General features: G+C 44.4%; 2 protein-coding genes across 2 annotated transcripts in view; one reads left to right on the forward strand and one right to left on the reverse strand.

The window, feature by feature from the left end:
- The window catches only part of LOC128450900 (E3 ubiquitin-protein ligase TRIM35), a 454,970-nt gene that overhangs the window by 124,361 nt on the left and 307,293 nt on the right, over positions 1-23,316 (reverse strand). The window lies entirely within an intron of this gene.
- Positions 1-23,316, forward strand: part of ppp2r5eb (protein phosphatase 2, regulatory subunit B', epsilon isoform b) — a 29,330-nt gene that overhangs the window by 2,408 nt on the left and 3,606 nt on the right. Inside the window, exons 2-7 of the mRNA XM_053434657.1 lie at positions 2,096-2,259; positions 19,093-19,289; positions 19,597-19,698; positions 20,935-21,027; positions 21,162-21,292; positions 22,015-22,074. Coding sequence (XP_053290632.1) covers positions 2,096-2,259; positions 19,093-19,289; positions 19,597-19,698; positions 20,935-21,027; positions 21,162-21,292; positions 22,015-22,074 — 747 coding nt within the window. The remainder of the gene's footprint in view (positions 1-2,095; positions 2,260-19,092; positions 19,290-19,596; positions 19,699-20,934; positions 21,028-21,161; positions 21,293-22,014; positions 22,075-23,316) is intronic.

Here is a 23,316-nt window from a genome sequence, read left to right on the forward strand (position 1 = left end):
AAATTGATTCATTTTTAGATTATTTAACTGTAATTCAAGCCATAAATTGAGATTAATTCCATTACTAGGAGCTTATAATGGATTTTGAAGGTTTATGATAACATCAGTGTCACATTGTCACTACAGACATTTGTTGGAGGCTGATGCATTTCAACTATCGGGGAGGAAAGAATTTCAGTTACAGACATATCAGCTTATATATATATATATATATTTAAGAAATTGGCCATATCTTTGAATCTTTATATGTTACAGTTCAACCACAAACTTTATTGTAAATAATTATAAATAATGACAAAAGACAAGGCAACCAAATGTATACAACTGGAATTAAGAAAATAATATTTTAGCCTTTTTACTTAAAATGTAACTTAACACAAGCACTTGCCAACTGGCAGAGGAAACACCTTGAGAAAACACAAATTGCCATCTAGTTTATTAAAAAGGTCTCTGTTTCTACGAACATCTATTAAGAATTCAGCCTTTTCAGTTTAATGTTGAATTAAAATCTCCTTAACATCGACCATAGCAAATTCACAGTGAGATTTGTGCTCAAGGTCACAGAGGGACTGAACCTCTGCTTTATAAAAACACAGCCTTAAAGTCATGTAAGTGCTCAGAAAACAGAATCTTTAGAGCCACACTTCACCTTATTTACATTAGAGTCTGATCAAAGCAACTTGAGGTTATGAAACATCTTGTTCACTGTGTGGTTCTTTGTGTCCTCGATGAAACACAAGACACCTCGTGGGTGTGGTGCACGCCGGAAGTTGAGCGCCAGAAAAAAAAGTGTGATGGTGTCTGTGGCTGTTTGTTGTTGTTTCCAGTTTGTTGATCTTTTTAGGTTTTAACACGTAATCTACAGCAAACACTGTTTCCTCAGCTTCCTCCCACTGTGGCTCGCTGCTGCCGAGCCAGCTCCATTGTTGTGGGTAGGCGCTGGTGTTTTTGCTGTGTGTTTTTGTGAACGAGCTGGTTCATTGACAGGTATGAGGGCGGTGTGTTGGTGCACAGTGACCAGGTCTGATCAGAGGCCTGTCTGGCTGCACAGGGTTGTAGTGAGGTTAATAGAAAGTTGCAGGAAGTCATCGGGCTTGTTGTTGGCTGTCCTACTTTTCATTGGATATATTTCTCTTACTTTTCTTCTCATGAGGTAACGACCCAGAATAAGCTGGTGGGCTGTGAGCTGCATGTTAATGGATAAAGAATGTGTCTGCGGTGATGAGGAAACTTTTGGTTTCTTCTGCTTGAATTTCAACTCGACTCAAATGCAGCCAAGAAAAGTAAAATGTTTGGGTTCAGCTTTGATGAACGAAAATGTAATTTTAGGTTTTTAGTAATTATTATACACCAGTCTTCTTGTGAAATAACGATGAAGGGATGAGGTTGTGTTTGAATTGTGAAATGTTGTCTTTTAAAGACTTAACACTTATTTTATGAGTTAAACCAGTTACACATACTGGGAGTTTCAAAGTTTTTCTACTTCATTAATGATGATTTACTGATAGATTTCTATGAAGCTACACATAATGAACATTGTGATGAAATTATGAATAGTACACAATGAAAAATTGTGTAAAAATGAACCAGTAAAGTAGTATCATAATATCTTTAATTACTGAAACTATAACTCCTGGAAGTGGGAGGGCGGGGACTGGTTATAACACCTCCGCCATGATATTATCACATTATACAGTTTTACCATAAACCTTTAAACAAATATAAATATGAACTAAATTTAGAAAATGAATTATAAACATGAAAGCACATCTTTTCTACCTTGTATATTCTTTAAAATACAACTTTTCATATTGGTTCATATCAGCAAACATTAGACGCAGGTGGATTTGATCTGTCCTCAAAACATAAACAGAAGTCTTGCATTTGTTTTGACATAAATACAATTTGGCCTAATGGTATTGAATATTCTCTCCATCTCTAATTGAACAGATCATAAAATATCTAAATGCTTTTGAAACTCCACATCAGCTGAAGTCCAGTTTAATTCTGTAAATCTGTGGTTAATCACTCTGTCCCCAGTGGACTGAGAGCTCATGTCTAATGTGATTGTCCCTCCTCTGTGTCTTTCTCCCAGCAGGGCTATGTCCTCGGCAGCCACCACGTCTCCATCTGTGGACAAAGTGGACGGATTTTCACGGAAGTCTGTCAGGAAGGCCAAGCAGAAGCGGTCGCAGAGCTCGTCCCAGTTCCGCTCCCAGGGCAAACCCATCGAGCTCACGCCCTTGCCACTGCTCAAGGGTAAGAGGAAGCCAGTGTGTGAACGTTGGGGTTGATCATGTGTGAGACTGAAGGGTGACGACCCAAAGATAACATGAAGCTACGGCAGAAATCCACTCGTAGCTTTGTCACAAGGGTTTAAATAATTCTGAGCTGCACAACATGGTTCTGTAAACGTGGAGCCACCAGGGAGTCTGGTTCGAGAAGAAGGTCTGAGACCAGCCACTGAGATTCTCTCCATCTGCTCTCATCCCATCTTCAATCTGCCATTATTACTTTTTCACTGGAACTGCTAATCTTTGAGTCTGGTCGGACTTGCTCTGTTGTCTGAGTGGTGTTGGTGTGTCTGTGTGTGTGTGTGTCTGTGTCTGTGTGTGTGTGTGTGTGTGTGTCTGTGTGTGTGTGTGTGTTTGTGTGTTAAGTGCCCAGACAGGAAGATCACCACAATTACAGACGTCAGAGCAAACCTGTCATATCAGAGTCTTTGATCTGCAGACTCCAGTTTGGGGACAATTTTAATAACACATTGTATTAAGTTACCAATTATTCATTCATTCATATTTCTCATAAAGGGAACCGTACAGCAGGTACAAGCCCTGAATCCACGTCACTGCTCCAGAGGTGACTGTAGCTAGGAGCTCTCTGTCCTCCAGGACGTCTCCACACCACCTGATCTCCGTCTGCAGATTGAACCGATGAATGGGACAGCGTGATGTAGTAGCTGGGGGGGGGGGGGTAAAAATTCCAAAAAAAACCTGATTAAGTAAACACCCCTGAGTGCAGCATGAGTCCTCAACTCGTTTAACAGGAAGAGAAAAGACAGATTTAGATGTAATAATAAATAAAAGATAAATGAACAGGGACACAGGATTAAAACGGGGAATGTGTATTTTTCATTTCACCTGGGCTTCATAAGAAATACCAGTATGTTATGGAGCCACGGGGGTGTGGTCACATATCACGCTTCATATCATTTGGCATGTCCTGATTCAGATCAAAGAGAACTGGGCAGCGTGTGGTATGGGCTTGACGTGGTTCAGTGCTGATGACAGGAATGCTGCCAGACAGAAACCAGACAGATCCTCCACCTGTGGCCTGAGTGTGAGGGAAAACCACTTCCTGGTTCCCTCCCAGTAAGAGGAGAGTGTCAACCATCGAAAGCCACTTCCTGGTTCCCTCCCAGTATGAGGAGAGTGTCAACCATGGAGAGACACTTCCTGGTTCCCTCCCAGTTGGTGGGGGTGGACTTGAGTTTCTCTCTCTTAAGTGACAATTAAAAAATGTAACAGGAACTCCCTCATGGAATGAAATCAATGTTGTCTAATGTGTTTTTAATTGATATCTAATGTGGGTTACTAACAGTTGTGTAATCGAAGAATGAGCAGTATGTGTGTGTGTGTGTGTGTGTCTGTGTGTGTCTGTGTGTGAACCAACAGACAGAATGTTCTCTCAGTTCTCGGCGCAGGTTATTTTCATTGCACTGTATTTCCTCGTGGCCGAGCCGGCACACGTTCTGTCTCCGGTCGCTTCACTTTCACACGGTCGCTTCACTTTCACACGGCGCCGCACATTTCACACCTCCCCAGTACAGTCCCAGTCTGGTGCTCCAGCAGGTCCACTGGAAGTCTGCGTTTAGCCCCGAGCAGTCCCGTCGGGGGGGCGGTCTGCTCAGAGCAGCGCCGTGCGTCCTGAATTAGAAACCCGGTGGATAACGGACTTCGCTGCCGGGTGTGAAACACTCTCTGCTGCTCCTGCACTGTGTTGTGTTCCTGCTGAGACATACTGAACATTATGAAACATAACATGGAGATGATAACCACTTCACAAAGTCATGGGCTCTGCTCCCAGCTGGGGTTCTGGATGTGAGGCGCTTCTGCTGGAGAAAGGAGTCGATGTGGGTGAAGGTTGTTTTACAGTATTTTGAACAATGTGTTCATATTTAAACAGGAAGTAGATTTGTTTACTCTGCGGTTGGGTGCTTGGTTACAGAAAATACTACAAACACGGCTGAGCAGGGGTTTCCTGTAGAGGAGGTGGAACTGTAAGAATTCATCATGTGTTTCTATCACAGCTTGTTAAGAAAATATCAGGACTTGAATGTGGACGACTTCTTTTCTTTCTCGACGTGTTTCCAAACTTCTCCGTCCTGGAAACCTTCAGATTAGTGTGTGAGGATGTGTCTTGTGTCTTGTGTCTTGTTCACGCAGGTCACATGTCTGCTGAGTGTCTGCTGCAGAGCCTCTCGGTTTCTGGTATGACTCATGTGCCAGGACTGTGTTATGAAGCCGTGCATCGTGCAGCTCTACAATAACAATAACATCTTAAAACAAAACAAACGATAGGATTCAGTCCAAGTGCTTTTACTGTGAAGAGGATACAGGAAGTGGTGTAGATATACATGTTTGTGTCGTATTCGACAGATAAGACATTAATAATGATCAGTTTTCTGTGAACCACATCCGGCATTTGGAGAAAACACTCTGAAGGAGAGCGGCTCCCCTCACGTGATCGGGACATGATCTGAGACACGTGGATCGAGCACTGATGTCGATCACATGATCTGCAGCCTGGTACCTGGTCTATGATATAATAAGTCACAGAGGAGGTTTTATGGATGATCAGGTGTCAGCGCTGCACTGATCTGATTTTTAAAAAACTACTGTTTCAGTTTTGATACAAGAACAATATTTACATTTTCCCCTGAGACACATGAACAGGTGTTTCTATCTTTTCAACAACAACCAAACCTTCCACTCCCAGACTGTAAACCAAGTGGAAGAACCAGGATGAAGTCGGCCTCTTCCTCTCGTCTGTTGTGAACCTCGAGCTGCAGATAAACACTGGACTCTCTGTGAGGAACGACAAACCCCCCCCCCCCCCGTTAACCCACTAACCAGGAAGATTGAATTAATAAATGAAATCAGCCGCTGTCGACCTCATACGACCATAACGCATGCCGGGCCTTCAGGTATGCTACACACTGACGGCCTGTTGTTGTGTCTGTTACTCACGGGCTCGTCCACCTCTAATCTCTCTCAGTTATATAACAGCCAGCGAGACGTGCTTTACTTTATCAACTGACTGTCAGTGACTGAGACGGCCCCAGGGCTCAACTCATCAGGGAAGGGTTTACACTAGTGTTCAGAGAACGAGGTCACGGTTATATATTTTTTTTTAAAGATTTTTTATTGTTTTCAGGCTTGTTTTACTTCTTCTGCAGAAGATTCTATTTTGGTTTGCTGCTTCAAGGCGGCATGTACCATTTGTAAAGTGAACATTGTTGTTTCACATTCTGCAGGGACTTACTCTTTCTTTAGATTCCCCCCCGACGTGTTGTTTGAAGCTCCTGCTGTGTGAGTGCTGCTGGATTCAAAGACACAACCATACAACAGATTTCTTTTTATTTCTAGGACACGTTCAAAAGCTCAACGTCCGCTGTTTTTTGAAAACGGATTTCCTGTTCTCTCGCTTTCTATCATTTCTTAATACATGCAGAGGATGTTATCATTTATTAGAACGTGGGCATTCAGGATATGAGTCCTCGGTTTCACTTTATACTGTCAAAAACAAACCCTGTTCATTTCATCTTTCTTGTTGCGCTGCATATCTTTTTAATATTCCTCTTTTTTCCCTCTGCCAAGGAGGTTGTGTTTTCAACTCTGTTGTTTTGTTTGTAAAACTACAGAAGGAACTTTCACGAGTCTTTGTGGAATGACCTCATTTGAGTCAGTGAAGAACTGGGTACATTTTTGGAGCAGATCCAGGAACTTTTCAATCACTTTCATTAACATTGCGAGTCAGAGAATAATTCTTAATCTTGATGAAGAAAAATTAGGCACATTCAGGGAAGTTTGATTGAATTGAGGGGCCTTGTCTCCTCACTCCTTTAATGGAGGAATCTGCTTTACTGTGTTTTTCTTCTTAAATTCCATTATCTCTCTGTTTACTTCCTCCTTGAGTTGCTCAGCAGCAGCAGAGGCGGATGTATATCTGTTCATCTGTATCCTCTGCTCTGTCAGTTCAGCAGACTCCAAAAGCAAATCATCATGATGCACAAATCTTCATCCTCCTCCCGGGTCAGTCCCCGTCACAGGTCAGACTTAAACCAGAGGTGACAGGCAGGGTCTTGGTAAGATGTGCTGGATTACATAAACCCCCCCGCTGGCAGGGCAGCTCCTTCCCAGACGTTTAGAGGAGGACGAGGATGGCACAGTTTATTCAGGGGGGGGGGATCCCTGGCACAGAGAGGATGACACACGGTCACCTGACATGATGTAGTAACGGTGTCACTGAAACACTCAATCCATTTCTCTGTATGGAACATACTCTGGGGGTTTTGGTACATTTTCAGTAAATCAGTAAAAAATTAAGAAGTTTGAGTCCAGCAATGAAATCTAAAAAAAGGTTGAGCTACTGGCAGACGTCCCTTGAGCAAGGCTCCTAATCTTTCAGAACAGGACTGAACAGTACTACACAACTCCCCGTAGGGACGATATACAACTGTGTGGAGCAAAGACAAACATGGACACTCCTGAATCACTAACGGTTAAATCGTCTCTAGTAGAGTAGTAAACATTCAGAAGACGAGGGGACGGGCGACTGCCAGCTCCCTGGTTAACACCGGAGTCAGTGTAGTAACCACAACATCAGAGTGTCCGGGTGAACCCAGCCTCCATGCAGCTGTGTGAACAGACATCACTGAGATAGTGTAACCATACAGTAGGAATTATTTAATCTAATTTACATACCGTGACAGCTGGAGACATAGCTGAGGCTTCATTAAGTGTCTCCACAGGGATGGAGGTAGAACGAGGGAGGAATAAAGACAGAGAGAGAGAGAGAGAGGGGGGGGGGGGGGGGGGGGGAACCTGGAGGAAGGATTAGGAATCTGTTAAATGTTCTGTAGCAGAGGAGGAAGAGGAGAAAGAGGAGGAGGGGAAGGAGACAGTATCTGTCAGGCAACAGCTAAACACAAACTCAGCTCCTGGTCTGATCCTCCATTCTTCCTTTATTCCTCTTTTCTAGTGTAAAATAGTACAAAGTAACAAAGTTAAACCTGCTAACATTTTTAAACAACCCTCCATGTTTGTTTCGTCACCTTTTTGTTATTATGGTAAAAACATTAAATTAAGACTTATAGGCTCCTTCCAGCATATGACATCATACCTTATTTTTCTAATCTGCAGCCAGTTTTTTCTGAATCCATCTCTTGCAACTCCCCGAACTTATTGAATACGCAAAACATATTTCTGTAATATCCCTTTTATTATATTAAGCATTGAATATTAATTAATATAATAAAGTGCATCCCAGTCAAAGCAAACTTAACTATTAGCCCCCCCCCCCCCCCCCCCCCCCCCCCCCCAAAACAAAAGGCATCATCAAAAAACATTTAGTTTCCTTTCTGTTACCTCGTCCCCAGGAAACTGAAACCACCTCAGTTAATATGAAGTCCACCATCGAGTGAGGAGAACGATTAGAGAGTAGAAGCTCAGGTTCATGTCTTCGTGTTTCTCCCAGCTCTCCTGGAGGAGCTCTCTTCTCCCCCCCGACATGACGTTAGCTGCTGTGACGTCCCTGAATCCACCTCCGTCCCCTCAGAGATGCTGTGGCACAAACTGGGGAAGCACGACGAGAGCCCGTTGGAGAATAGAACCTCTTCAGAACCAGACCCGTGTGGGCTCAGCCTCCAGTGGCTGAATGTTCTGTCTGCATCTTCAACCTGAACTGAACTCCTCTAACGTCTCCGGCTCACAGCCTCCTCGTGCAGGACGGCCCATCTGCCTCTGACCTCTCTGAGCAGCAGGCTTTAAAAAACACAGGAGCAAAAAATAGAAAGAGAGCGAGGTGTACAATGCTGTGCCGCCCGCCCCCCCGGCCTCCCTCCGCAGCTTCCTCTGGCCTCTGTTCGACCAATGAAGCCCCCTGACCCGCTGCCTTGCCCCCCCCCCCCCCTCCTGCACGTCCTCCCCTCAGGAGCAACCTGATACAGGAGGTGTCTCTTTACATTTCTCCAGCTCCACTCGCTTCAAACAAGCCACGAGAAGAGAGCGTGGCTCCGCAGAACTCCTGTTGTCCACATGTTTGGCTCAGATCGACCGATCGGGCGACGTCCATGACTGTCGCTTGCTGCCGTCGGTGCCTAAGAGGGAGCGGCAACTCGATTGAGTGAGTGACAGTTGTGTTTGTGCGGGTGTAGTGGGGGGGGGGCACATAGTTGCTAGCACAGGAGCATGGAGTGTTAAAGTTAGCCCCTGCTGTCAGGGGCTGTCGCTCCCAGCAGCCGGCCCAGCCTGTCATGTGTGTGTGTGAGGCCGATGGAAAGGTGGACTTAAAATGGACTGGGACTGGTAACAGAAGACGAGTGTTTTCACTGGCTGAGCGCTCAATGGAAAGTGCACTGGCAGAACGAGCACATTTCATCCTCTCGGTTCCCCATGGGAGAGACGTGTTGTAGTGGAGCACATACTGTCATCTGAGACGCTGGATTCAGTCTCTGGCTGAAGATCAAACCTGTTCTGAGCTGAAACTGGCGCCAAATGGAAAAGAACCCAGAGTTCACCAAGAAATCCCCCTTTTGCTCCTGAGAGATTCTTGAAGTGAAGTTTGTCCCAGCTGAGCTTCCATCTCCTCGACTGGAACAGAACCAACATGAAGCGTTTCACTAATTAGTGCTGAGACCGTTAATCAACTGGACAGGTCAGAAGTGTTTTTAAGCAAAGCTTGTTTTCTTCAGTTTAACATTTATCTGATAAAAATATAAAACAGAAAAGCAGCAAATCCCGTTGTTGATTAACTAGTGAATTAATGAACTAATACTTTTACTAACGGGACATGAAACTGTCAGATTTCAGTAAAATATTGTGTAAAGACAAGCGACTGTTCCAGAGCTGCAGTATGAAATATTTATAGATTTAAAATCAATAACCATGTGACCAGCAAGCAATTACAGCAAATCAATCCTCAGAAGAATTATGAGCATTGTTTTTTCTCTAGGAGTTTTTGGAATTTTGACTTGAAGTCCTGGACAGACCAAGCAGGGAATATTAAGACTGTTTGATAAGAATCTGATGGACCTAGTTTGTTTAGATTTAATTTGGTTTAATAAATACTTTACAAATAAACAGATGTTTTGATAACTCAGAATAAGTCTTAGATCGGGACCTTCGTGGTTTTTAGTTTAAGTTAATCATTCTTTGGGGAAATGTTCTGCCCTGAAGAAGCGTTGAAGTTTCTCTCCAGTAGATCAAATCTAAAGTAAACCATAGTCTGGCTCACGGTGGTGAAGATTAGCATGTGCTGACTGACGGCCACACGTTGACCTGTGTTGTGGAGACTCGGCAGCAGAAGGTGCTGAGTGAGCTGAAGTGAAGGACGCTCCGTTGTGTAGAGTTCGATGCCGAGCTGCTCACAGCTGGAGGAATCCCTGCTATGTGAGTCCCGTGAAGGATCTCTTTGTCTTCTGTGATGATGCTCTGACACATCAGCTGTCACAGGGTTCCAACCTGTGACCTGTCAGTTAATGTGTCCGGCTACACTCAGACAACACTGCTCTGACACTGTAAATGTTTACGATGATTTTTTTTCCAGTAATATGATATCTGTCCGTTATCAAGTCATAAAAAGTAACCATCATGTTTACTGGGAACTCGAGGGGACGTTTTGAAATGTCTTGTTTTCTCAGACCTACAGATCAAAACCCAAAGATTTTCTCTTTCATGAATACATGACCAACAAAACCAGAACATATTCACATTTGAAAACTAGAACCAGTATCTTTGTTTGAGAAACCACCTGAATCACGAGTTGTTGGTTTGTCTTTAAGTTGATTAATCAAATCATCCTTTCAACAGATCAGTAATTTGAGTGCATCATGTGACACTGTTATCCTTTGATGATTTACAGTAGTGTGTAGAAAATGTCTCTTCATGGAAGAAATTATAAACCAACACAACAAGCATTATTAACAACTGGAGTAGAAATAGAAACTTTGACACAAGGAGACTGGAGGTTGTTTTTAATGTAATGTTTATTCGTTGAACTGCACAGAGGGAACGTGACCTCTGACCCCAGTGAGTGTTCACACCCGACTCCAACAACACAACAACAGAAGAACACAAACCACAAGCTGCTGCTGCTGCTTGTGTCTGAGCTCCGTGCTCTGTGGATAAGTTTAACTGTCATCACAAGTTCCTCAAAAGTAAATATTGCAAACGGCTTGTGTCCGTCACTGAGCTGGTATCATAGTCTCTCTCAGGGAGGAATCTCTTTAGTACCTGTGACACCTTGTCCCTCCCTCTGTGGCTCTTCCATCTGCTGTGGTGTCGGCCGCAGGAGCTGGTGCAAAGTTTACCCTGGACCACGACGTGTGTTAATGATTGACAGCAGCCTGGCGCCTTGCAGACACGCTTATATGAGACCTGAGAACACGGAGCTAAGGAGGCCACAGGGAGTTTGGATCTGGGCCCTATATCTATATCTATATATATATACATGTATATACACGCTGGAGGTATTCCATTACGCAAATCGAAGCCTACACAGGGCCTGCACATATCTGTAGACGTAGTTCTGTACTGGGCAGACTGGGCCTTTTAGTTCTGTCACTTTTCACATATCAGAGTCTGACGTCAGTGCATTAACAGCTCTGGTATCTGAAGTCTAAATCTACCACAGGTCAGTCAAACGAGGATGTAACAAGAAACAGAACATAGAATAATAAAACACAATAAAGATGAGTCTATCAACGAGTGGCCAGCAGATTGAACTGTTATTTAACCCTTAAAGTCAGACTGTGTTCGTTTGAAAGAGGAAACCAGATCAGATGTTTGACTGGTTTGACTGGTCTGTGGGATCAGGAGCTCATTGAGCCTGATGTTGTGAGACGTTCTCCAGGTGATGATATCAAACCAACACTTCTAGGTCAGTTTGTAGCTGCAAAGACATTTTTACTTTAGGAAAGTCACTTTATAGACTCAACTCGTGTGTTTGTGAGAGTGATCGATACCACTGAGCTCCTGCACTACATGCACATCCATGTATCTGTGATCCCTTCACTGTGTCTGCTCCTAAAGTGACCCAACACTGCAGCATGTCCAATATGATAGAGGTGACACGTGTTCAGTATTATAAAGATTGTTTCCCTTGTTTTCCCCGACGTCTTGGAGAAGTTGTGTCAGTTGTTGTGTGGATGTGTCGTCTCCGATCCCAGAGCGACTCCATGGGGCTGAGATCAGGGCTCTGTGGGGGCCTCACCCTCTGGTCTCCTGGTTCTTCATGGCTCTTTGCAGCCGTGTGTTTGGGATCGTTGTCACGTTGCTGATTGAATTCAGAACTGATGACGTTTGGCTTGAAGAAGCGTTTAAATCTCCAGATGTCAGATTCTCAGTGAGGGAACGAGGAACAAACGTTGCTCAGCAGAAACAGACAGAACACAGAGTTGTGTCTCTACTAACACAAATACAAACTTGAACTTGAATTGAACCTGTAGCTTTCCACTTGTAGCAGGAGGCACGTGGCCCTTTGCGCTGTGTTGTGTGTTTAGCACAGTACATACATGTGGATGTCAACATCCCAGCATCATGGCGGTCGAGCAGCTGGTCCTGGGTCAGCTTCCTGTGGATATCTGCATGGACCGCTGGTTGAGGCCATGTTGCTGGGTCATGTCCGTGTTCCCGCTCTGAGGAGCGAACAGATGTTGTGACAGTCAGCGTTTATCATCTGTTGTCGCTGTAATCCTTTATGTAATGTGTAACCTCAATGGCTTATAGGCCCAGTAGAGACAGCAGTGACTGCTGGGAGAGGAAACCCAGTATAAAGACGTCTTGAGGACGTTTGGTTCTTAACTCGGAGCCGGAACCTTAAGATGCGACTCCACCACAGAGTCAGTTGTTCTCCACAGCAGGAGCCCCTTCAGTCAATTTAATGTGTGTTCTAATGGCCGTTAAACAGCTGAATCATTAACAGAGACTTCATTTGATATGTGTGTGTTTGATTAACTTGAACTGTGGCTCACTGGCACAAATTATATTCTGTTAATGATTAAACTGAAAACTACCACCCTGCGATTGTTGAGCCTCCGTCAAGTTTCAGTTTACATCCACGTCCGTCCCGACTCGCAAAACATGGATTGTAATATATGTTACGACGACTATTGAAGTATTGAAGTCTTCTGTGAACGCTGGGGCCTGTGGACACTCGGATGTTTAACCCCCGAGACTCCAGAAGTGTTCTGTGGAGTCAAACACTTCACCCCCCCCCCGTCCAGTGACACAGTGCTGAGTGGATAAAGAGTACATTTACATTTTTCCGTGAACTATCCCTTTAACGTCCTCTGTTGATACCGTTATATGATGACTGGGAACATGGAGTTTGTGTACATACATAATATGATCTCAGCCGGCACATGACATCCTACACACTGACCTTTAGGCCGGGTTCAGTCCCCTGCTGAGTCCATCTGTTGGAGCAGCTCTCTCTCTCTCTCTCTCCTGCCGTAACTCAAGCCTGCTCGCCCACACACACACACACACACTGCTGTTAGCGACAAGGGGCTTTCCCCTTTACACTGAGTGTGTGTGGACTGTTCTGAAGGAGTTGGTCTCCTGGTCATCTTACCCCCCCCCCCCCCCCCCCCCCCCCCCCCCCATGCTTCTCTTCCAGGACCTGTGTTTCCACTGAAGTCTGCAGCGCTGCCTGCGTAACACAACGAGCTTTGAATAGTGGAGCGCAGTGTGTTTTCCATAATACACACAAATAACTTTCTTTTTTTAGAAGCTACAACATTGTTGAAGTTAGAGCCCGACTGACGGAGCTGACGTGAGGGAGCAATCTGAAGAGATTTGATGTGTTACAGTTTAACCAGAAACTTTATTATAAATAACTAAGAAGAAAAATAACCAAATATTGAAGATATATATATTGAAAAAATAGTTTTTGTGAACATGTTTTATCAAGAATGTCCGGAGGGAATTTGATAACACAAACATTCACCAGGATGAGTTGATTAGAGTTTAAGGGTCAAAGGTCAAAGTCCCTGTGAACTCAAGTCTTCTGTTTATCAGGACAGAATTTAATTCAAATGTTTAATAAGATCATAAAGGTCAAAGGTCAACTTCAGTGAGACATAACCCACAGACACGTGTTGAGGCAGGAACTGCAGATTTGAAATACTTAGTTTGTCTTTTGAATCTCACTCATTTTGTTCTTTCTTCTTAATGTCTCTTCTTATTGTTCCTGAAGTGTTTCTTTGTCTTTGCTGCATTGTGCTGTTTCCAGCTGTGTGATCCGTGTGTTTGACCCGGCCTAAGCAGTGCCCTTCTGTGTGTGTGTGGGGGGGGGCCTTTAAGTTCATGCAGGGGTCATTTAATACTACACTGAAGCTGTTAGCCAGTAGGGATGCTTATGGCTTTTTGCAGTTTTGTGTAGTATGTTAAATGTGTCATGATTGACTGACTACACTCTGTATCTAATACTTGATGATAGATTTAAGATGACAAACACACACACACACCAACATTAAAACAACAGATTTGTATTTGCTACTCTCCTGAAATGGGATGTGTGTCCACATGTGATCAGCAGATAAATGCCGTCATGTGATTAGCTGAAGTTAACGGAGCTCGTGTGGCGAGTCGTGCTGCTGCTCTGTCTCTGCTGCTGCTGCTCTGTCTCTGGTGCTGCTCTGTCTCTGGTGCTGCTCTGTCTCTGCTGCTGCTGCTCTGTCTCTGGTGCTGCTCTGTCTCTGCTGCTGCTGCTCTGTCTCTGGTGCTGCTCTGTCTCTGGTGCTGCTCTGTCTCTGGTGCTGCTCTGTCTCTGGTGCTGCTCTGTCTCTGGTGCTGCGAGTCGTTAAGCTTCTTTCCACCATTAATTAAGGAGCCGCGACTTCTCTCTTTCCTCTGCCAAGGGAGCGCTAATGAGAGTGTCTTCCCTGGCCGAGGGACAGAACAGGAATGGAGAGAGAGAGAGAGAGAGAGAGACACCAGGCCTGGACTGCGACAGCCGGAGCATCAGTGTTTCCACCGGCCGGCACCACACTCGTAAAGCATCTCAGAATAGTCGTGTTGATATGAGACCGGTTTGCTTCATGAGAAATAGTGAAGCTTTTATAGTCTGGTGATCTGCCATCAACAGTCATCTTCAATCTCTACTCCATGTTTTCATGTAGTAGTGGACGTGTTCTGTCAGCTCAGGTCCATGTGCAGCAGCTCCGATTCTCTAATTATGAAAATTCATCCCTTTGCCCAGAGATATATGGTCATTTAACACAGGGCTGCAACTAATAATTAATATGTCAACTATCTTTTCTATTAATCCTCTTAATCTAGAAAATTGCTTATTGTAACATTGGTGTGCAGATCTCATACCATCAGATCAACTTTCTTCACAATGACCTGGTTCTCTCCAGGTCATTGTCATTTTCTTGGCCTTTTTTGGGGGGGGTCAATGATCAATAAGAGATGGATGTCAAAGCTCTGATTGGCTGTTTCCTCTCCAATAAACATGTGGCCCTTCACTGGTCTAAAACACATGAGCCTTGTAATAACCTTCAACCCAACATCGTCCAGTCGAGGCTGGACAGAAAATGTGAAACGACAAAAAGCAAGCGGAGACAATCCTGTAATGGAGTCGACGGCTGACTCCTCTCTGGTCCAGCTGACACAGATGCTGATGAAGCCCACGTTTCACTGAGTGATGTCCGCTAGCTGCTGCCTCTGCGATGGAGCCGTGGTAATCCTCTAAATGACGGCTGGCTCATGCCCCGAGGCTGACGAGGCGGATCAGTGACTCGTACAGTGGTCACAGTGGCCGCTGGATTAAAAGAGAAACATCACATTTGTGTGAGCTAAATGGATTTGGGGATAAAGATGGATGGTAGATGTAAATGCCCTCAGTGATATGGGTAGTTTCAGTCATGGAGAGCTGGGGGATCAGGTCACATCGGTCTGGTCAGTTGAATTCATAATAAACCAGTGCAGTGCCCGTTGTAAACTGGTTGTGTGGTTGTGTGGTTGCAGCTTTCTGTCTGAAACATCATGAACGTGCTGTTATCAGAATCCCAGAGTCCCAGTCCCTGCTGCTGCTTCAGAGCACTGGTCCCCTGTCTATTCACAGTTTATTAATATTGTATCACGGCTCTTCCTCTGGCCCCACAAATACCAAGTGTGATTTTGAAATCATTTTCCTGTCCTGTCCTTTGTGATTTAGAAGAAGCTTGTTTTCTGTTCTCACGCCACCTTCCTGGTGGAAGCCTCAGGTGTGTTGCTCTGGTTTGACACTGGGAACCAGCGAGTCGAGGACGTGGCCTGTTGCTGTCAAACATGGAGAGAAACCAACACAAATTTCTCTGAATATTTACCCAGTTAATTTGCACTGGTTTCCTTTAATCATGTCTGTAGAGGAAACATTAGCTGATCAGAACAGAAGCACATGCAGAACCAGCAGATTAAGGAAAAGTGATCTTGTGTAATTTCTTTTGTCATCCTGAACGTTTCACTTTACTGATACACAAACGACACATTGAGCCTTAGGCGACTAAAAATGATATTAATTAGGACTGAAAAGGTCAATTTTAATATCAATATATTATTCTAATGCCTGGTTTTGCTCTAATTACTTTGAGTCTCGCACAGATTTGAGTTCTTCCTCTTCAGTGTTACCCACGTGTTTGTTTTGTTCTCATATTTACACCTTCACTTGTTGTTGACGTCAGGAGGCTGATGAGAGAGAGAGAGAGAGAGAGACATTGGAAGTCAGTGGACATTACAGTTGCTTATTATTACAAGCTGTTCCACATGTGATGTTTAGAGGTGCACAAGTTGAACGGTCATCCACACCGAGTCCAGCTGCACATTACATCACCATCTGAGGGAGAGCTTAATGGGTATGGTATATAAATATGACTTTTTATGATTTGAATATCTTCAATATCCAAACAAGTAATGCTGACTAACGAAGATATCAACTGCCACTTTTCACTTCTCCATTATAAACCATTAGCCACCGATTCCCTCCCTTCATTTACCAGTGAACAAAATAATCTTGTGCTGATGTTTGATTTGTGAACTCAAAAGCTTGACAGGCGGCTCCCTGTGCTGATATATCAATCTGTGTGTGTTTGTGTTTGTGCGTTTCTTTTACTGTGTGTTTCTGTTCCTTGATTCTCTCTGATGTGTATGAAGGGCAGATTCAGGGATATTCTAGTCCAGACCTACACGTTCATTCTGAAACACAGTCACACTCTCCTCTGTGCACAGCAGCAGTTCAGTCTCTTTGTTCCTCACTCTGCAAGCCGGTTAGCTCTGCGCTCTGTGTCTCTGCAGGGGGATTACTGTGTCCTGTGTGATTATCTGTCTATTAATAGCTTCCTTTAAGACCGTGCACGTACTCCTAGAGCAGCGGAGCCGCAGGGTCCCGAGGCCCGAGGCTCCTGAGGGGCCCCCGGGCTCCTGAGGGGCTCCTGAGGGGCCCCCGGGCTCCTGCAGCACCAGCAGACCCCGGATCCTGCAGGCGCCAATTACTGTGATGAGCTACAGTGTACTGTAACACCACTGTATCTAGAGGAAGAAGAACCAGAACACACACTCGAACTCACTTTATACAACTATAACAAGTGTGCATTTATTATTCCAGTTGTATATCTGGGCTCACGTCTGCTGCTCTGTGAACACGTCACACCACACCGCAGATTTGCTTAGTTTTACATAAGCGTGAATAGAGTTTAATAATGTAGCACGACTTACTTCTTTACATTACTTTTTCTAACTTTCATTTTGCTCTTATTGTAGTTTTGCACACACGCCTAAAGAATATGTCCCCTTGTATTTGATCATGACACACAGACCTTGAAGCTGCTGGTGCACACACACCTTTTAATTTCTACATTTCACAATACGTGCTACAGCAACGCACATTCTTTTTTAATTCATATCAGGTTTATGGGCTTGTCTGTGTCATAAAGTTTAGAGCTGACATATTTGCACTTTGATACTTGGAGCTGTTCACCAGCTGCTTGGTATCTAGGACGGTTTATTGTATTAGAAAGATAAGTTCATTCTAGTTCTTCATGATTTCCTAGTTTGGAGGGTCACACAGGTGCCTGCAGGGAATTTGCATGAAGGCAAAACAAACAAATATGTCAGAGAGTGAACGTGACACCGAACAGTGGAAGGACGATATAGAACCATGAGCTCGTAGCTAGAAGAAGAGAAACGTCACCTGAGGGAGTTTTAAAAAGTCTGACACGGAGCAGAACAAGACCGAATGAAAACAAACGTATGCAGACGGAACTCCACTGGTTGATGGAGGCATTAAACCATCGTGTGTTGATTCTAGTTGATAGAAAACAGAAATCAGACTGAAGATGATTCTCTCAGCACTGGTTGTTAAAGTCAAGAGAATGAAATATGTTTCTGGATCAGGGGTTGGAGCCTGCAGGGCCCGGTCAGGACTCTCTCCAGCCAGTCGGGGTCTGGGTTTGTTTGGTGCTGGCCTGGCTGGACTCGCTGAGCTGAGCTGAGCTGAAGCAGGAGTTCAACAGGTCGTGAGCAGCTAGTGGCATTTGGATGAAAACACGTTCAGTTTAATCACTTTCAATGCGCTGGATGAGATCTGCTCAGGTTTGTTTCCCAGGACAGGAAACAGCACTTCCTCTGTGAAGGGTCAGAGCTTCAGGAAGAGAGGTGAAGCTTTTCATTCCGACTTGTTGAATCAGGGTTTTAAACTAAATAGGGCCGGGGCATGAATCTTAAGAAAGACACCATTACATGTTGGAGTCGTTTAGGATAAACAAGCGTGTGTGTGTGTGTGTGTGTGTGTGTGTGTGTGTGTGTGTGTGTGTGTGTGTGTGTGTGTGTGTGTGTGTGTGTGTGTGTGTGTGTGTGTGTGTGTGTGTGTGTGTGTGTGTGTGTGTGTGTGTGTGTGTGTGTGTGTGTGTGTGTGTGTGACTATTCACCAGATCCCTGGAGTGACAATAAATCTATTAATCAACAACTCTCAGATTATGATGAGGTGAAAAGGTAATTTCTTGGTTACTTGCAAAGTTTCTCATTAATTTATATCCAGATTTGTGCAGTAGAATTCAAATTAACAAGCACTTTGAAGTGTAATTTACACACAGACACACACACACACACACACACTGCCTTCGGAGCAGCAGCTTATCTCTTATATAACAACCAGCCCGGTCCTGCAGGGACGTGGAGATCAGGTCTTGAGTTGTGACGAACAGGGACGAGCATGAAGCGTGTCCCTGCAGCTCTGAACTCTGTGCAACCCCCCCCACCTCGTCTGTCGCTGTGCAACCACAACACACACACCTGCTGCTGTGTGCTTGTTGTACATGTGTGTGACAGCTCAGCACTCGCTGCTCCACAATGAGGTCGTCACACTCCTGCAGATCTACAGGGACGAGGAACAGGTTTCTGTGCTGCTCAGACCAACCACCCGCTTCATCCTCTGTTGATACCACACAGTGGAGCCCTGCTGCTGCTGAACAAGTCACTTCCCTGATACCACACAGTGGAGCCCTGCTGTCACTTCCCGTGTCGGGAAACCGCTTCGTCAGCAACAGAAAAGAGAGCCTCGTGTAAAAAGATCAAATTACTGCTTAATGCTCAATAACGGTAAAATTATTCTAAATCAATGAATTCTAAAAGAGGAAAGCAGGAGAGACAGGAAATGGAACAAACAAACAAATCAACCGCATGTGTGACAATAAATACATGAATAATAAAGAATGAATACAAATATGAAGATGAGTTGCTTCTATCTTTTGATCATTAAAGAGCACACATGGAGAGTGGAGTCAAACCAGTGAGCTCTTCACTAACGAACTCTTCTCTCCCTGTGGATCAGACGTGCCAGCGCCGGAGCAGCCCGAGCTGTTCCTGAAGAAGCTGCAGCAGTGCTGTACTGTCTTTGACTTCATGGACACGCTGTCGGACCTCAAGATGAAGGAGTACAAGCGCTCCACGCTCAACGAGCTGGTGGACTACGTGACCGTGAGCCGGGGCTACCTGACGGAGCAGGCCTACCCGGACGTCGTCAAAATGGTGAGGAGGTCGCACACAAACACACACAGACACACAGACACACACAGAGTCACCATGTAGAGGTCTGGGACTGAAGGAAAGGAATATGCCAGAATGGTTATAGAGACAGAATGATTCTTAGTCCAGTTTCCTCTTTGTTAGCAGCAACATTTCAGTCATTTTCACAACAATCAGGTTTTGTCTTTAAGTCTGTGGAGTTTATTTGAACTGATATCTTCCCGTCTGCTCATCACTTGATCGTGAGTCGTATTCATTCACACAATCACTCTCACTTGTTTAACGTGTCCTCTGTGTTGTCGTCCTCCAGGTGTCTCACAACATATTCCGGACCCTTCCGCCCAGCGACAGTAACGAGTTTGACCCTGAGGAGGACGAGCCCACGCTCGAGGCCTCCTGGCCGCACTTACAGGTAAACACAACCACACTACTGCTGGTGTGCGTTGGTCAATGAACACGTGGCTTCTTGTTGGAGTGATACACAAACTGAGGATCAGAGACGACAACGTGTGACCAGCTGAACCTCTCCTGTGCAGCTTCTGCTAAACCAGTGTTTCCAGTTACAGTGGCTGAGCCCAGCTTTTAGTTTGAAGATAACAAAAAGCACAAAACCAGTTGTGACCAGAATAATCCATTCAGCCTCTATTTCCACTTTGGGAATAAGAAAATGTCTGTTTCCAGCTTTTATTGTTGTAACTGCACATGTTGTTGTTTTGACCAGTTTGTGGACGTGTGACACAAACTGGACTCTGCATGTGAATTAACCAGCGTTAGGTTTATCTAGACCAGACTAACAGTTTACCATTGTGTTAAATGCTAAGCTAGGCACGAGCGTGTTGTTGCTTTCTCTCTTATCTTCGGTTGGTTCGATCCCAGTCTTCCCCACCTGCCTGCTGAAGTGTCCTTGGGCAAGAGACTCAACCCCGAGTTGCTCCTCATAGAAAAGAACTGCCCATAGATTCACTGTGAGAGCGACTGACCCGAGTGAATGAGACTAGAAAAGATCTTTATGAACACAGAACCTTTACCCTGTCACCATGTCCAATACCGTTGGTGCCATTGACCTGCTGGTTGGATTTGGCTCCTGGGTTTTGTTAATACTCTGTGATGGTCCAGTTTTGGGGTCCAGGTCTAGAGACTCTCATGTCCCCTCCTCCTTCTCTGTGTGCCTGCTGCCCAGGACTCCTTTAGAAATGAGATGCAAATCTCAAGGAGAAGCTTCCTGGTAAAACCTCTTTTTTCTTTTCGTTGTCCCATTCGCACACAACTTTTCCAAAGTCATAAGAAATGTTTCCGATTCTCCCGATCATCCAAGTCCCTCATCGTCCACGTCCAGGCCGGTCCTGATGTTCTTTTCTGTACCTGCTTCCACCCTCCTCAGTACCTATCGTGACCTTTGACCTGCCGTTACCTCTCCTTTGACTCCAGCCCAGTCCCGGTGTTTCAGGGTTAGTTTGGCGGCTCTCGTTTTTTAAAGAGGAACCCGTCAGTGTTTGGATTTTTGTTGATCGAAGAAGGTGGGCAGTGAAAGACGAGGAGGACGTTTCATTATTGTTTTAACATAAATGACTTTTTCTCTCCGTCCTCTGTCTGTTCCCCATCCCCCCCTCTCTTCTTCTTCTTCTTCTTCTTCTTCATCCCTCTCCAGTTGGTTTACGAGTTCTTCATCCGGTTCTTGGAGAGTCAGGAATTCCAGCCCAGCATTGCCAAAAAGTACATAGACCAGAAGTTTGTCCTACAGGTGAGTTTCCAGTCCGCAGGTAACAGGTCATACTGGTTTATGATCTCCTGTTAGGATCTGATGCAGTTCCTTTGTCTCAACATTTTGGACGAGACATGTGATCATGTCTGTCTGTGTCTCCTCCGTCTCTCCAGCTCTTGGAGTTGTTTGACAGCGAGGATCCTCGGGAGAGAGACTACCTGAAGACAGTCTTGCATAGAATCTACGGCAAATTCCTGGGGCTGAGGGCTTTTATACGAAAACAGATCAATAATATTTTTCTACGGTGAGTGGATTAGTTTTGGTTCCCAGCTTGTGTATGAATAATTGTTTGGTCTTTTTTGGGTCTTTTCTCTGATTTATTTAAAGACCATCAGCAGCCTCCTGCTCCTGGTGATGAAATATAAAGAACATTCTCAGAATTGAGACGTTTTCTAAGAATTCTCCTTCACAGTCGAGGCGAGATCCTGGTGAAGATAAAAGTTATTAACCAAAGGTCTCGGCCCTTTAGAGATCTGCTGAGGTGGAAACTGCTCAGCGTCCTTTAAAGAAGCTCAACAGTTTCATAAGCAGAGGAGGAAATGTTTCCTGAAGTTCTTTAAGGTCACTTACTGGTTTGAAGTCGGTGGGGTTCACTCCCCTGTGACCTTGTCTTTATAGAGATTCAAAGCTATGATTGGCCCTTCGTCCAGTCGAGGCCCGTTGTTAGGATGGAGATATACTTGATGTGTAGACGTGTGTACATGACTTTAACAGCAAGTGCATCTCCAGCCTGAACAAGATATATCTATTTATTTTCAATCAAACCCTTTTAAAATAAAGTGTAATGGGCAACGTCTAAGTTTCCTAAATCCCTGTAAGAAGTCTTGACTTCTCAAGTGAGGAGGTTTCCCAGAACGTGTGTGAATACCACTTCTGCTTTTGCCAACTTTGCTCTTTTGTTTTAGTTGTGTAACCTTTTTCTTGTCTTCTGTCTTTTGTCTCCTCTGTCCTCCGGCCGCTCTGCAGTTTTGTTTATGAGACGGAGCACTTCAACGGGGTGGCTGAGTTGCTGGAGATCCTGGGGAGGTATGTGGAGGCCTCTGACACACACAGACACACACACACACACACACACACATTAAACTCTTCTCTGTTAGCTGAAGCTTGGCGTCGTTAGACCTGAGAGCAGCAGCAGAACTGAACCTTGGTATCTGCCTGTTTTCATTTGATATATGATGTTTTTCTATCTTTTATTTAATCTGCCTGTTTTATGGAGATAAAGACTTGAGTGCGATGAAGATTGATAAGAAGCGAGGAAACCTGAGCTCAGTCACTTGACTCCACAACAACAGGATTTTCACAGAGATGAGAGGTTCAGGTTGACTCTGGAGTTTGACATGAAGATAAGACATGAATTAATCCCTCTGCTCCCAGCGCTGGTTAATCCAGTGATAAAAGCAGCTGTGATCTTCTCAGACACTTCAGGGGCAGAGGGCCATTTCCTTACTGATTGTATTCCTAGTTCTGATTTTGAAGAAACAAATCTGCATAATCGGTTTCTGATCCTGAGTATTTAACATTATTATTTCAATCTTAAGAATATATAAAAGTAAACTATACAGTAGAAACTCAACAGGTTATGTTTTGAACCTAATAGCCTTCATTCCAAACCAGTCTTTATTTGAATAGGATGATTTCTCTTCCTCTGGTCTCTTAACGTGATCCAGATAAAACAGCCTGAAAGAGAAGAATCCCTTTTCCACTCCTCGGTTCAGAGCAGCTTTCAACCTGTGACGAGGGGTCACAAGGACACGGCTTTGTTTCAGGGTCACGCGTCAGAAATGTGATCTCAGAGCCGAGGAGATGAAGAATAACCAGACGAGAGAATAAAGAGATTCAGGTTCTGAAGATGTGAAGCATCGACGCTCCTGAGAAAACCTCTCTCAGCTCACTGACTAGACATAAAACTAAAACACAGAATAAAGTTCTTAAAGAAGTTGAGTTGAAGGGATAAAGTTTCCTAATCAGAGCAGATTGGAAAATAATAAAAGCTCAAATCACAATGAATATGGAGTTTATCTGTAAAGTACATTTCAACAGAAATTTACCAAAGTTCCGAAGCAAGAAAACACAAAAAGACTCATTTAGAAAGAAATGAAATTGAGAATAACAAGGAAATAAAATCCAGGTAGAAATGTAATAATGTGATGAAACAGAAGTTCATGTAAAGGAACCAGCGCAGCAGCTTTAAAGCTTCATCACGTTTTCAGTCACATCTCTTTATTTCTCCTCCAGGCTCCACCGCCCTTATAAACAGATTCTATTCAT

The sequence above is a fragment of the Pleuronectes platessa genome, chromosome 11 (assembly GCF_947347685.1).
Source record: "Pleuronectes platessa chromosome 11, fPlePla1.1, whole genome shotgun sequence".
Lineage (NCBI taxonomy): Eukaryota > Metazoa > Chordata > Actinopteri > Pleuronectiformes > Pleuronectidae > Pleuronectes > Pleuronectes platessa.